This window comes from Patiria miniata, unplaced genomic scaffold (genome assembly GCF_015706575.1).
Source record: "Patiria miniata isolate m_02_andy unplaced genomic scaffold, ASM1570657v1 HiC_scaffold_9, whole genome shotgun sequence".
NCBI lineage: Eukaryota > Metazoa > Echinodermata > Asteroidea > Valvatida > Asterinidae > Patiria > Patiria miniata.
In genome coordinates, this window is record NW_024037076.1 from 23,578,666 (window position 1) to 23,594,443 (window position 15,778).

Here is a 15,778-nt window from a genome sequence, read left to right on the forward strand (position 1 = left end):
TGTATTGAGTGCCCCCCCCCCCCCAAAAGGGGAACCCCAGGTGACCCCAGCAAACTGGGGCCCAGATATGCCACAATCATGATAAAAACGACGAAACTAATATAATTGACAACATTTTCAAGTAAGCTCAAAATCAACCATTTACTGCCGAGTTTGAAAAATCCACAAAGTCGAAAATTACAAACTGGTTCGGGAAAGTAACATTAAATGTGACGTGGTATGTCAAAATCAGGCACTTTTTGCAAACCGCAAGAAGTGAATTTTGAGTTCTTTGATTTTTTGAAAATATAGACCTCGCGTTGTCAAACGCCTTTTTTTTATTGGATATTCCAAAGCCAAATTATCAAATTTTGGAATTGGACTGTCCAAAACGTCACGCTGATTTTGCGTCATTTCGGAACAAAATCTTGAACAACGTGTCATTTTGTGAAATAACATGCCTCTCTAAAATGTTTTTAAAAGACTTCGGAACTTTTATTACAGAACATTTAAACATTTTAGTACCATCACAGATTTCCAAAAATCTCGTCGCTGAAAATGATGCGCCCCATGTCATTTTATAGTTGTTTTTCCGGCTCCATTCGTAGCTCTGTCCGATTCCGCCTGAGTTTGACCTACCACGTCATAAACATATCGCAGTTACCCGGATGCGTATTGCAATATCTTATACTCTACCAGAAGTGATCGTAATAACCAACGGGTAATGGTATTACATTGTTTTTGTAATATACCCTTTTATACTCCTGCTATTTATTCCAGGCTAAATGTATTAACACCACACCATAACACAACCCTGATTTAAAAAAAAAAAGGAATACAAAATAAATGTAAAATCAATGCAGTAGTTAATTTTCCGTGACAAAGAAAACCCACAACCATTTAAACCACCACCTTTCTTATGGCTAACAGCTTGTATGCATTAAATACAAAATAATTAAAACTGAATTGCTAATCCCACCGCTGACACCACTTCGTTTTGCACGTTGCTGCGTGGATAGCTAGTGGCAGTAGGCAGTAGTTTCCTTAACCTACGGTATTGTATTTGATTACTGAATATTGACAGTTCTAAAATAACAGTTGTTGAACAACTATTTGCCTACTGCGCCTATGAAGGTGTTTCAAGACGCTTTAAAAGTAGTGCTGAATTAAATGTCGCCTTGAGGTGCAGGTTGATAGGACTTATCCACCGGGCACCTAGCCGATCGCTTCCCGCCAAATCTATGGCGGACACCGAGGGCGAACGCAGCAAAACCGACCAGCATGATCACGGCAAAGATGACGATCAGACCCGTGAAGGTGGCAGGGGCCAGACCAACACACGACACCTCCTCCGGGATCCAACCTGTGGCGTTGATGGCGAAGCCTAGAGCCCAACCAAAGTCCATACCATTCACCTGAAGAAAATGGGGGGCAAGAAAATTACAAAAGATTTAAAGATGAAACATTACTTGTTTACTTTCCCCTGTTAATTTTCAAATCGAAAATTCCTCATCAATGTCTTTACTTCGACTCGTGTCTCACTTTATTAAACAAACCTGTTTTCAATTATATGTCACCTATTATTGTTGTTGTTGTTAGTAAACTGTACCTACCTCAGAAGCGAATTCAATGTCCCAGTTCGCCTCGTTGAATTTGTAGGCGTCGAAGAGAAGCGATCGGATGAACATGGAACGGAAGCAGAACGCCAGTTTGTACTTCATCTTGTCCGGTAAGACCTTCAACTGTCAGCCAATCAGAGCGTCGTATGAAAAGGTCCAAGGGTAAAAGTGAGCACAACGATTGGGAATTAACTCGATGAAAATTTATAACTGTCAGAAATTATCTATAACTAAATTATAGTCATTTGTAAACAAAGAAAAGATGCACAAATTTACTCATTACTGAAAGTCAAAGGTTATTGTTTTACAAAACAGGTCCCCTGCTGGCTACAAGACTAAGAATGTGATGACCTTTAATGACCTTACCTCTTCGTATGTCTTTCTACAGTAGTCGTCCGTTGCAGAGTTAAACTCGTCAATAGTGGGCGTGGTCGTCAAACCTATACCAGCCATGGTGTAGGCGTAGTTGCTTATGCCCTAGAGAAAAAGAAAAAAAAACAACTCATGTAAGCTAACTCATTGTTTAATCACAATGTTGAATTTTGGGAAGGGTAGGCCATCATTCTGCAAATGTTTCTACGTAGGCGTATCAAAGGTGACTTAGGCGCATGTGTACTCACCTTAAAAGACCCATGTGGTAAAGGTGTGTACGCGCCGTTGAAGGAGCAAGGCGGTACGGGACAGGTGGCGTTGAAGTCAAACAAGGCCTTTACGGCTTTGTAGCACTCGTCAGGGTCGCCAGTGCCGTTCAGTCGGTATGTAATGTCAAGCATGACGTCATCTGTGACCCCAGGCGCAGGCGTGACCTCTGACCCCCAACCTTTTATGGCCTGTGGTCCCGTACTGCATGGCGCCTTCCATAGGTATTCTCCTGTGACGGTGTGGGAGAATCCCGTAGCCGCACATGGGTTCAGCGTCACTTCGGCAAACCCAGAGTCCTATTACATTTCGTTTAATAAATTTGAAGGAAAAAAGACATTCAAATTAAAATACAGCTCCTTGTTCGTCTCGAACTGCCTCATTGTAATCGTTCTCAAATTGTAATGCACCTTCAGTTCACCTACTTAATTATCAAGTTTAGGTCCATTCAAATTTCTTTCATAATGTTTAGGTCTTTGTCAATTACAACTACGTGGGAACATTCTGACAAAGACGTAGCCATATTTGACCTTAGTCTCATGTCGCCTAGAGCCTATATCCTCATTTCACACCATGAAAGTTTGCGCCTTCACCTTGACTAAGTTGGCCTCGAGGCGCCTTTGTGCCTCGTCCGCCCCGTAGCACAAGAAGCTGTGCGTGTACAGCTCGTAGTCCTTGCCGTACAGGCGGAGATTGGCGCGATACTCCGGAGGGATCTGGCTAGGATCCTCCGGTATGAAAGTGATCTGCGTGGACGCTCCGCCCAGGTCCAAGGCGCCGAAGGTCGGGCGGGTCGGGATGGGCTTGCTCGGTGTTAGAACGTCAATGATGTCACCGGTATCTGGTTCCTACAGTCAGGAGAAACGTTTGTAAAGTAGGATAAAATTCACTCTTGGAACATAAGACAAGATTTAGGTCTCGAGCATTTTGCGAATTTTGCCGATCTCGGGGAGAGGGGGGGGGGTGCTCGATTTTTCCTTTTTGCCTCGTGTCATGAAGCTGAATGTTTTGATTCGCCAAGTTTAAAAAGTCACCTCGTCCGATTTGATCTAGAACCTATTGTTCCTAGGATGTAGCAGTTCTGGGTGCCCATCTCATCGATCATGATGAAAAATGTCAGGAATTTAGATACACTGTCGATCCTGCAGCAACAAAAACAAAAATTGTTTTTCACTGAGGAATGACCGGCAGTGCACCAAATCAAAAGACCAGCTGGAACGTCCTAGTATCAAATTTAAACACTTTCCATCAGAACCTGAAGACAACAGTTTAACTAGCAAATTTATGTCGCCGGTGTAAGCACATATTCCTATCCCCAACCCTAACCCCTAACCCCTAACCGGGAGTAACACAATCTCATGTGCGGGTTGTCGGAACGTAAGGGTGTCGGAACATAGAGCAGTCACCGGTAAGATGCACCAAACACCACTCACCACGCCCAGGTTCTCCCCGAGGTAATTGGCTGAAATCCAGGAGGAGGTCCCCTCTTTGTCTCCCCTAAGTATCGAAGCCTGGCGCGTCTCGTACGTGAAATAGAAGGGTGTGTCTGCAAACGTCTTCCTCACCACTTCAAAAACCGCATCACTTTTGTCTGGATCAGTCGCACTGAATTAAAAATTCAGGGTAGTTGGAATAACAATCTAGTTAATTATGAATAACGCCCCACTTACAAAATGATTCCCTTCTATTAAACTATAGCTCACAGCCTTTTTTGGGGTCTCCAATTATTTTGTAGAAATTAGTCAATTTTGAATCCTCTTTTAAATAGATAACTTCACAAAGGCAAACCATCAACCAGCTTTCAAATAGTTCGAAATCTTACGTGGAATTTGCTTTTTTTTTATCTGAATAGGATATAATAGATCGATTGTTAGTTTATAGACTTGATATTCTAGCAACTGCTTGTCTACGGTGGCCATGAAGGGACATTTTTACAACATAAAAACTGCGATTTCACGAAATGAATTAGAGACAGCGAGCACCATGCTTCACATTACAACATCAAGTTAGGACATTCAAGCAGTAATAATATTGCTAAGCTTAGGTCCAAGACTGCAATACGCCCTCGATGTTATTCAAACCACGCCCACCCCTCACTCACTTCAGAAGTCTCATTCCCGCCGTGGCACCAAGGAACACCGGTGTATCTCCATGAGTGAACTCCGGAAGTACTAGCTCAGCGAGGGCGAGACAGTCCTCAAGGCCATGGGCAACTCCTTCCGGGTCATCCGCAAAACTGGACAAACCTGTTATAAAATGTTGAAAAAAAACATTTAAATTAAGTTCAAAATTTCGAAGGAAAAAAGTGACCAGGCATGCAAAGTCAGAAAGTTATAGCTTGCATGTATTTTTTTATTGTTGAAAGAGACAAAAAATGACAAACCAACAAACAACCTGCTAAAGAAACATACCCGCTTCACCGCATCCACTTGCAAATGCCAACTGCGAGACCACCCCTGTTCCTTTAGTGGTATCTGCCAGCCACTGATAGACAGCCATAGATGTATGTGAAGATCCCCCATCGAAGACTATTCCATACTGGAAAAGGGGGGATTATGTATGTTATTGGTTGACGCAAATTGTGCTTTATATATAATATTCATTTTTGTTTCAAATACATGAATACTCGTTTACAATCTTACTTTGTTGAAATAGGATTGTCCTCACACTTACTATTGAAATGATTTTCAAAAACGAAGCTTAAGCTTGCTTTTCATGTCTTTTGCCTGAACATATTATTGCCCCTACAAATCAAAAAGTAGAAACATAAATACATACCCAAACTTTGTTTTTTAATGCGTGCACTCCTACAAAATTCTTGGTCAAAATGATTTCATCTGTATGTCAACCTACCTCAACTGGACTGCAGTAATACTCCTTTGACATGACCACGCCCACCACTCCTATGATACCCAGGACCAATATGACCACGCCTAGTATCAGCAATGCCCAACCACCGAGGCTTGCTTTAGGAGTTTTCATCTTGCACGGAAACGCCTAGATTCCAGCACAGCAACTTTGCAGAATCGTCTACCGTCCCTCACGGCGTACCTAGACCCGAGTGAAACAGGAAACACCGCACTGCATGCATTTGCACCCCATGAAGCCGCTTCGCTCTAGCGATTCACAGTACAAACTCGTCCTCTGTGAGCAATTGTCAGCTTTTGAATTTGAAAGTAAAAATTTGAACACGTGGACAATAACTTATCTCAGTATGGGTTCAAATTAATGGGAACTTCCATTCACTAGCAAGCCTCACCTTACAAAATTTCCGCTCGGTTGCATTTTTTTTTATTATCTGGACAATGAGAAATTGAGCAAGGCCAAAGCATTGTGCGGCAGTGAATCGGATCGAACTACCCTTGGAAAAAAGATGAGGTTGACAAGGCCAGATTCGCAGAATCTTTGCCGATCCCGTTTTTGTTGAGACAGCCAAACTTTTGATTGAAATTTCAGAGGCGCAGTCAAGTTTTTGCATTCGTGTGTGGTTGGATACATATTTGCAACCGTTCAATGAATATCGAACTATATCACTTCAATGTCAGAAATTATTTTATCAGTTCAACCATTTTATTTCGGATACAGTACAAAAGTCTACAATAGTTATAACTCACAACTCTGTGTCGATAACTAAGATACGTGCAATATTCATGTACATGCACTGTTTAAAATCTTTATACAATAATTTATTACAATATACAATTATACACGTGTGAACAATAATGACAATTGAATTTCAGTTAGATGATTAGTTTTAGGAACATGTTGGTACGTCATCATACCTTGGAATACACTTACACCAATAATTACTTATACAATGTACCTATTATTTGGGTTCTCTATATACCTAGGGCATACACTCATTTGATTTGACAAAATTGGTTAACTATCACAAACTTCATTGAATGAGGAAATTGTAATAAATTTGAAAAGAGACTGAGCGAAAGATATTTTTACTTTTATTAGATGGAATGAAGATCAACAGAAGGGAAGTGACATTAAGGAGGAGAACATGTATAGAAGTTAGTCTTTATTCAAGTCTGGTTTCACTGAATGAAACAAAGGTCAATTGTTTACGACGTGACATAGACATGAATGACACTCAGCGTGATCGGAGTGGACTTCAACAAACTGATGGAGCTAGAAATGACTATGGCCACAGGACTTAGTCTTCAATTCAGACCTGAATGAAGTCAACTAAATAGGGGTCGTCAATAATATTATAAGCACCTATCAATTGCGCTCCGGGCATGTCTAGTGCATAACGCGCGCGCCGCACCCCACACATGCAGGCCACTCATAATAATATATATTAATAGGAACAGTCGTCAAAAACAAGAGAAATTTCCGAATCTTGCGCCGTTGCCTTTGCATATGGTGGGTCTCCAATCTTAGTAAGCAATCACCAAAGGCCAATTCAAACTGCTGCTTAACGCTTACAAATTGCAGTGATCAGAAAAAGAATGCTTCGCAAAAACAGGTTCTTGCTAAACAAAAAGAAAATAATGCACAGTGTATACAGAATACATACTACCTGTGGGTCAGTTCAGAACAAGGATGCTAAGTGTACAGGCCTACAGGCATAATTTGCTAAGGATCGATTCCTGTTTTCTAGCGATGAAATTTGGCTGGAGGGTGTCAGACTCGCAAAGTCAAACGTCAACATTCTGTGGAGCTGGCTCGTACGACTGCTCCGTCGGGGACCTTGACTCTTTGGTGCATTTCATGAGACTGAGACCGAGGATGAGAATGCCCAGCAAACAGATTGTAGTGAAGATGAGGATGAGACCTGTGAGGGTGGCGGGGGCCAGACCTACACACGAAGCCTCTTCCGGGATACGATTAGTAGCGTCTACCATGTAGCCTAGAGCCCAGCCTAGACTGGCACCATTTACCTGGAGATGGGAAATATTAAAAGTTGTGTTATTTGATCAATTTTCTTGCATTTTCTAGTTTACAACCGGAGGGTTGATGTCATCATCATGATGGGCCTTAAATCCATTAGGAAGCTAAGAAATCTGAGAATAAACACCCCTTTACGGTGAAAATGACAAAGAGTGTCGATACTAAAGGACATTTGAGCGCCATTGTCGCTGTGCCCTCACGCAGACAGGTATGCGGTACCTCCGCGCCATAAAGGCGCGCGAACCTGTGCACCTATACAGGTGATGTGTCCTTCACTAGCAGTCCACACAACGCCCTCTACAGTTCCTTCACAGTCAATACAAACTTTACCAAGGATCAAACACAGATCCGTCTTACCTCTAATGTAAATTCCACGTTCCAATTCTCTTGGTTGAACTTAAAGGCGTCAAAAAGGAGCGCTCTGACGTACATGCTCTGGAAGCAGTATCTCACGTTGTACTTGGCATTCTTTTGTAGAAGCTCAAGCTGACCAATAAACAAAGAATAAACAAACAAATAAACAAGAATCTAGTGAGGTTATTATAGTTTAAAGGTCAAAACTGTCTTCTTCACAACGTATATATCTTGATAACTCCGGAAAATAGTTTTAATATACCTTTATGGAATAAAACGTGGGTGAAACTCCTTCTGGTATAAGAGAGTTATGAGTTAAAGCGAAGGCGCCAAATTAGGTGTTACAAATACCTCGCTATACGACTTTCTGCAAAAATCCTCTGCCTTCTCTATGTACTCCTCTATTGTCGGTGTAGGCGTCGATCCAATGCCATTCCAGGTGTAGGCGTAGCCACTGAACGCCTTAAAGGCGCCGAATGGAGCGGGCGAGTGGATTCCACCGAAGGCGCAAGGCGGTGCGGGACAATGGGCGTCAAAGTCAAATAGCGCCTTGATAACCCTGTAGCATGCATCGGGGTCGCCTGTACCGTTTAGCTGGTACTCCATTTTATCTATGAGCGTTTCTGTAACTCCTGACACTGTTGGTCTTGAACTGCAAGGCGCTTTCCATAGGTAGGCGCCTGTTGAGGTGTAATTGTAGCCCATAGGTGCGCATGGATTTTGAATCACATCAGCGAATCCAGAGTCCTGCATTAGAGAAATTCAATAGTAAATGTAACGTTTGGAAATTTTCTACAGTTCTTGTCAAAATAAAGGTCAGAAAATGTAGCTTACTTTTACGAGAGAAGCCTCCAGGCGCCTTCGTGCTTCGCCTAGGCCGTAGCACGTGAAACTGTGTGTATATACCGCGTAGTCAGTGCCGTAAAGACGAAGATTGACGCGATGTTCGACGGGGATCTTGCGAGGATCCTCCGGTATGAAGGTGATCTGCGTTGAAGCTCCGCCCAGGTCCAAGGCGGCGAAGGTTGGCCGGGTGGGAATGGGTTTGCTTCCGGTAAGGTCGTCAACAAGGTCACCCGTAGCTGGCTCCTTGAAAAGCATGAAATATTATTGAAACATATTATTCTTGAGTGAAATTCATTAATTCATGCTCATGTTGACACCGAAAACCAAAGACTTTTCTGACGCATAAGGCAGAAAACAGTGCATGCCATAATATTATCTTTAAACCCAATCGCTACATGGAATTGAACCAAGGGTCACAGGGAAAAGGATCACTCTCTATATTATAGAGGGGGTATACCAAATCTGAAGTTCTGACGGGGAAGTAAGGTTGAAAAAAAAGGCCTCAAGAGGAGAGGGAAAGGGGCGTGCCCTTTGCCCTCCCCTCCTAAATTTAAACCATTGAATCAAATCTAAGGATCAAATTTCTTGTATAAAAGCCGAAACAGGATGAACCTGCGCAGACATCCATGACTTTCATTTATACACATTGTGGTATCCAAAAGGGAAGATCTTTAGCTTTACCACTCCCAAGTTTCCAGCGAGGTAGTTGGCAGAAATCCACCCGGACGTCCCCTCCGTTTCCCCGGTCAGTATAGCCGCTTGCCTGGTCTGGTCCGTGAAGGCGAAGGGCGTCTCCGCAAGAGTCTGTCGAACCGTCTGCATGACAGCCTCACTCTCCTCCGGATTAGTCTTGCTGAAGACGAGCGAACACGGTAAACAGGTAGTGACATTGGAATTAATTAATTGAATGATAACTGCACTGTGGCAACAGCGATGTCGACATTGACCTTGAAAATTTGCCGAAGCTTGCTCGGACCCGGTGCGTCATAAAGACGAATTTAATGGCTGACAATGATGATTATCCCTGGACTGCAAGATGTGAAAGGCTCACAAGATGAAAGGATTCATCTCGTATACTTTTATCGAGTGGAAAGTTTGTTATCCCAACGAAACAGAGCATATTAATTATCTATAAGAATTACTAATTACCGGCGTGCATCTTTCTCGCACAAAATGCCCACATTGACTGAGTTCTGAAAAAAAGGTTTAAAGTTCTTGCCTTATGTAACACAATGATGGATACTGACAAAAGCATAAATTGTCCTGTTGACCAAGTGCATTTTACGTGTTTTAATTTTGGCCAAACTTGGCCTTTGAGCCTTAATCCTATCCTACCCCACGGCTCACTCCACACCCGACCCACGCCGACCCTCCTCATCACTGTGTTAATGATTCCTTACGTCAATAGTCTCATGCCCGCTGTTGCTCCTAGGTAGACAGGAGTGTCATAATGACTGAACTCCGGAAGTACGAGCTCAGCGATGTCGAGGCAGCTCTTCAGCCCAGGCACAAGTCCATTCGGGTCATTCGCAAAGGTGGCTACGCCTTCAAGGTAGAATAAATACGTGTACAAGTATCTTTACAGACTTGATATTGTGATTAATTACGGCAGTGAACTTTAGCAGTCAACTTTAAATCCATCACACTTTTAATAAACAAGCAACACGTTCAGCGTCTTAATACCAACCCATCACCTGTAGCAGCTTGCACGTGCACTGAACACGCTATCGAAATTTTAGAAGAATAAATTCATCGTGTATTTTTGCGGGATTATAAAGAACCGAAAATGTAAACCCTGCGTTAGAAACGTTATCTGCAACTGCCGTAATGTAGTTGATGCGACTGATGACCACGTACCAACTTGGCGGCGGTCACCTGATATATACTGTGACGTCACTCGCAAACCGTCCATTAAAGGCATAACATAGGATCATTTGCTTTTCATGCAGTTTGTTCGTTTCCTATAATAACACCACTTGAAATCAAAAGACAAATGTTCAGAACCTTACGTGTTGAACTTTCAGCTCAGTGGATATTATTAATCTCACTTTTCGAGAAAACAGTAAAAAAACCTGCACAACCTTTTGATCGCGAAACGTGCTTTCGTCAATAGAACTCTTTATTCCAAAAATCAGTCAGTTGACTGATCGTTGGAAATCACCTACAATTCTTGATTTTTATTTAAATAACAGCATACCAGACGGGATAATTTCACGGGGTGTTTAGTATCAGGATACGATCTTTAAGGTTACTTTTGAGATAAATGCAAAATTTATGCACCTATATGGCTTTACACAGCATGCCAATATCGCATATTTAGTCTAGACACCGGAGCGATGCAAACTGGAGAACATGTGGTTATCACATCTAAGGTTCACCGTACCTATCCAGCTGAATGGTTCGTTACATATCCCTTGATCTTTAATATCTGCGTGTCTTTCAACATCACGATTACATTTTAATGCGTTCAACACCTCCGAAAACAAGACTACATACCCTCCTCGGTACATTCGCTTACGTAGGCCAGTTGGGACACCACCCCCGTGCCATTAGTGGTCTCGTCCAGCCATTGGTAAACCGCCATTGACGTATGCGAGGAACCGGCATCGAAGACGACACCATACTAAATAAACGGGGAAGAGGATAATTACTTCAAACACATTGCTTCATTCTTTTGAGTTTTCATCTGGATCATTCATGTTCACTTTTCAAAAATGCTAGTTATGACAGGAATTCGAACACGCTAATTTATAGCCCTAACATTAATCAGAAACACTCATGTCATTAACACAACATGGCGTTGCATTTGTGTGATCATTATCTATTAAATTCTGATCAAATTTGTTTAAGTTTTACACATTTTTTTCTAGTCACATAAATTTTGTAATTAAAGTGTTCACATAAAATCATTAGCTACGAAGACAATGTCTGTAACACTGTGACCTGCACTCCATATAGTAAACATCAAATTCATTGTCAAAGTGACGTCATTAAACCATTAATTTAAAACCCATATTTAAACTTCAACATGTGTGAGACATGGACGCGTGAACCTGTATTAGTACAGATCCATTCCTGGCTCGGTCTTTCAACTTCTTCGGCTTACAAAGTTGTTATTTCTACTCCCCTTTTGTGATCCTTCTGTCAATACCTTGACAATCAGCTTACTTTGGATAGGGGTGAAACGAGTCAACTTACCGGGGACAATACTGCTACACATTCGCTCAAAGAAACCCAGAGTTCGTGAACGAGTATTCGTAAAGTTCAAACGAACAGAAGCAAACAACCAAAGAGGATTTTTACCCTCTCGCGAACAAAGCTAGAATATGCCCGGGGCCGGGGACAGAAATGCAAGAAAGCTGAGTTTTATTGTTGGAAAGGCCTATACGGTATTTTATTTTCCTTGCGTCTAGGATTATGCATCCATATTTGTAAAGTTTTTGTTCGGATTTTGAAGACTAATTCTACTTTTCACAGCCTGCGAAAGAGCCACATTCATTTTGTATTTTTGGAGCAATATTTTTGTTGTAAGCCTATATAGTGTTTTCTTTATAAAAGGCATGCATGATTATCGTATCTTGGGTTCAATTTTCAGGGGGGGATTTTCTGGAGGGGCACAATACAACGATGGCGCAACTGAGGGATTGAAATTGCCCCCTCCCCCAAAGCCTCTGTCCCACCACCTTTCAGAATTTGTGGAAGGCAAAAGTGAGGGGTTCCTTTTCATTGGCCACCCCCTATAGAAAATGAGGCCCCTACCCCCGGCCCTGCAAAGACAGTGAACCCCAGTTTACGTCAATTCTGTTTTGCAAACACTCTGAGAACGAGGGCACAGAGTCACAAGCCTGGAGTGATGCGGGGTCGTGTCCCCGCCCCCTTAGTTACCAACAGTTGAAAGCTGATATTTATTCAACCTATAAACTGATTGACCTATTGTCATTTTTCATCTTCTGGAAGCAAGTACTAAATTCTAGTCGATGTACTTGTGACTTGCCAAGAATAAAAAACGGTTCGTGATGAATTGCCCATCTTGTGTTATCGTCTCATCCCAATTTGCTGTGATGATCACTCTACCAGAATGCGGAGAGCTTTGATGAAGAGGCGAAGACATATATGTCGAGCTTAATTGAGTTCCAAGACAGATGGCCTGTTATACAGGACGACAAGCAATAACTAGCAAAGGAGAAGTCACAATCCTCCGCACTTGATCTTCTGAACTACAAGAGACCTCATGCCTAAGGTGTCTTTAGCTTCAAGTGGAAAGTAAAGACCTGGCTCATGGCTTTACAGATTAGCCTGTCGATACGCCGGGGGCCTCAGGCTGAATTACGGGATTGTTTACTTGATGTAGTCGCCAAGCTATAAATAATTATCGAAGATCTGTTTACAAAAATCTCGACAGTGAAGAAAAAAATCCACGCAGATTGTTTTGCATTCTCCCGAGTGCTGACGTTCTTTAAAGCGTGGGAGGGTTTTTTGTTGATATAATTTGTGCATATTTAATCACGGAGCGTTTTTAAACAATATTTACCTACAGGTATTTTCATGCACAATGATGGGAAAATAAGATATTTTAACAATGTCTTGAAAATTTAGGTACGAAATGCGGCTGATGTAAGACGAAAAAGATAACAAGTAAGGACATTTTGATAATTTAAGCGCAAATTATTGTTTCAGACGAATGATGTTTTAACATTTAATCTAATTACAAATGTCACTTTACATGTTTTGGGGTTTAATTATTATATTAAAGTTATATTTATGCTTCATTATTAAAATATCTTGAATAAATGCATATTTATCAGCAAGTTATTATTCCACAACTTTGATAATAAAACAAATTAACTTTGAACTTACCCCCTCAATGCTGCAGTAGTATTCCTTGGATTTGACCACCACCACAAGCCCAACGATGCTCAGTAAAAGCAAGACTGCCCCAGCTACCATCAGACCCCAAAGACCGAGACTATACCCTGCCTTGGCCATCCTTCCTCAGCTGAGCGCCCCGTCTGAAATGAGCCGCAGCCCCGTAAGACAAGCCCAGACCTGCACGCTCGGGGCAAGGACGCCCGGGAGATAATTCGGTCTGTCACCGGACTCGCTTTTAGTTATTCCCAAACTCCCTCGTTGATTTAGCACCGTTTACTCCTTCACTGTCACGGTTAAGATCAGTCCTTGGGGACCAGCCTAGTATCGCTACATGAGTTGTTAATCAAGGAGCACAAATGGACTGTAAATTTTAGACCGCCTGTGCATGAAGTCGACTTATTCGAAAATCGCGCAGCGAGTTATTATTAAAGGGAGATGGGGAGAATCGCTTGGCGCGCATGCACGCACGAGTTGCGCAGTGGCGTAGCATGGACACAAATTGCAGGGGAACACATTTACATGGTACAGTAGGCCCCCTATACAAATATTAATTAATGGACCATAATTAACCTTCAGCAGTCATTAAATTCTGAATAGCACGCTCATATTGTGTCTGTCTCAAAAACAAAGGACTCTATTAATTAGTATACGAAGCACGAAACATTTTATTTTATGCGGTAAAGCACACGTAAACAACGGTTTTCTAATCAAGTTGGATGCCAGCTGCGTACCGTGCGTGGTCCCAACGTGATGGTAGTGAAAATTTTGGACCCTTTTGGAGGGAATGTTTCTGCCAATATGGTTTGAAAGACATGCATCAAAATTTGCGGTGTAGTAAGTAAGTGGGATTTTCGCTCTGAACAAAAAATGGAAGCACTTTAACTGACTGATCCTGAAATTATGGATAATTGAAAACAGCTGAATAAATATTATTGTCCAGAACATATATTTTCAGCAAGTGGGATCATGTTGCCTCGGCGCGCCCATAGATCTGTCACATATTTCTACGGTTTGTGATAACGGCTACGGGCGTGTCATGTTACGCTCTGCCTATAGAAACATAGTGGGGTGCACAGGAGACAAAACATGCTAACCCTTTAAAGGGAATGTACAACTTATTTGCTTTTGCTACAATTTTCAGAAATAAATGGATTTGGAGGATTAGTATTATAGAAAATATTGTTAAACTGACTTATTTGTTTCACGATTTGGGATTGTAGATGCTGGAAAAACCAAGAAAACCAATCATGTTCTTGTAGTCTGGTTCCCTGACCCCACTTAAGATGAAACAGAGCAATTAATACACTTTTGGAAAATGTAAGGTCGGAGAATCAGTCTAGCAGGCTTGTACCCCTTCACAGGTGTGTAGGCCTAATCAATTGCGAAGAAAAGTCAGGATAACTTAATATGAAAAATTAGGAACAGTTTTTGAAAAAGGCCAGTTTTCTCCAACGCTGGTCGGCTGACCAGCGTTGGAAAAATACACTTTTTCTGGAAAATGTCAGCACACCAGGAGCCACGATTTTAAAGGATGTTTTAGACTATCAGTCCCTAACAATTCAGTGGGATATTTCGTGATAATTTGATCATTTCGTTTTTTGACGTATGCAAATGTTGAATCTTCCCTTTAAGTGCAGGACATCCCTCAGCAGTGAGGACTTTCATTAGCAAATCCAAACGAGAAGCAATTTCGGAGGCAGAGCCAGATATATATCAATAAGGTGAACATTGGGAGGTCAATCTGCAAACACACACACGCACTAATGAAGCGAGTCCCAAACTCACCTGACAGTGAGGATTTTTAGCTTAATGAAAATTGTCGGTCGGGCGACTTTTCGTCTTGGTGCGTCCATTAACGGCGTGGTTCTGTGCATTCGGGTGTAAAAGTGTGCAAATTGAAGCCAGCTCCTAATGTATACATAGAGGATGAGCAGTGCATCTGATGTAGGATAGAGGGTTGTTTTAATGGCGCCACTGGTGCTTATTATGATTTTGTTATTTAGTTATATGACATGCAGAGATTGATGGACAAAATGAGAGGAATTTAGGGTCAGGATGAAGATGATAGTTGCGTTGATGATGGGGTTTGAGGATGATAAAGATGTTGGGAAGGAGGTTGACATTGAGGAAATGACGATGATATAAGGTAAAAGTGATGATATGTGATGATGTTGATAAGGGTGATAAAAATAGTGATAACGCCGGTGGTGATTTCGGATGTTGACAATAGTGACTCTCATATAAGAACACTTAAGGTGATTAAGCCCACGCAGGCGCGGTTCTAGAACCAATATTTTGGGGGGGCTAGCACGGTGGATCCAGAATTTTTTCAGGGAGGCGTGCTGAAATGTTGACCGGTTATTTTTTCCCAGACACTTAGGCCTCCGAAAATCAATAGGTGGGGGGGGGGGGGGGAGGGGGGCTCATGCCATATTTTCAATGGGGAGCGCCAATAAAATCCTAAAATCATTCACACTATATTAGCTAATGCAGCGTTGTCACGGCTATTTCTTCTTTAGGGGAGACCGTTCGCATGTACATCACAATCCTTCTTTTTACTAATGCAA

The 15,778-nt window shown here is 42.0% G+C and overlaps 1 protein-coding gene across 1 annotated transcript; it reads right to left on the bottom strand.

Annotated features, from left to right (window-relative positions):
* Positions 1-114: 114 nt before the first annotated feature.
* LOC119720971 lies at positions 115-13,975 on the bottom strand. Its single transcript, XM_038190835.1, has 17 exons — positions 13,200-13,975; positions 10,839-10,965; positions 9,743-9,887; positions 9,024-9,195; positions 8,331-8,585; positions 7,848-8,243; positions 7,500-7,628; positions 6,893-7,132; positions 5,091-5,234; positions 4,649-4,775; positions 4,339-4,483; positions 3,671-3,842; positions 2,831-3,085; positions 2,219-2,536; positions 1,965-2,075; positions 1,593-1,721; positions 115-1,394 (listed from the first exon to the last, which is right to left on the bottom strand). Exons 1-17 carry the CDS (start codon positions 13,326-13,328, stop codon positions 1,146-1,148), a joined length of 3,243 nt encoding a protein of 1,080 aa, XP_038046763.1. The 5' UTR covers positions 13,329-13,975; the 3' UTR covers positions 115-1,145.
* Positions 13,976-15,778: the final 1,803 nt, after the last annotated feature.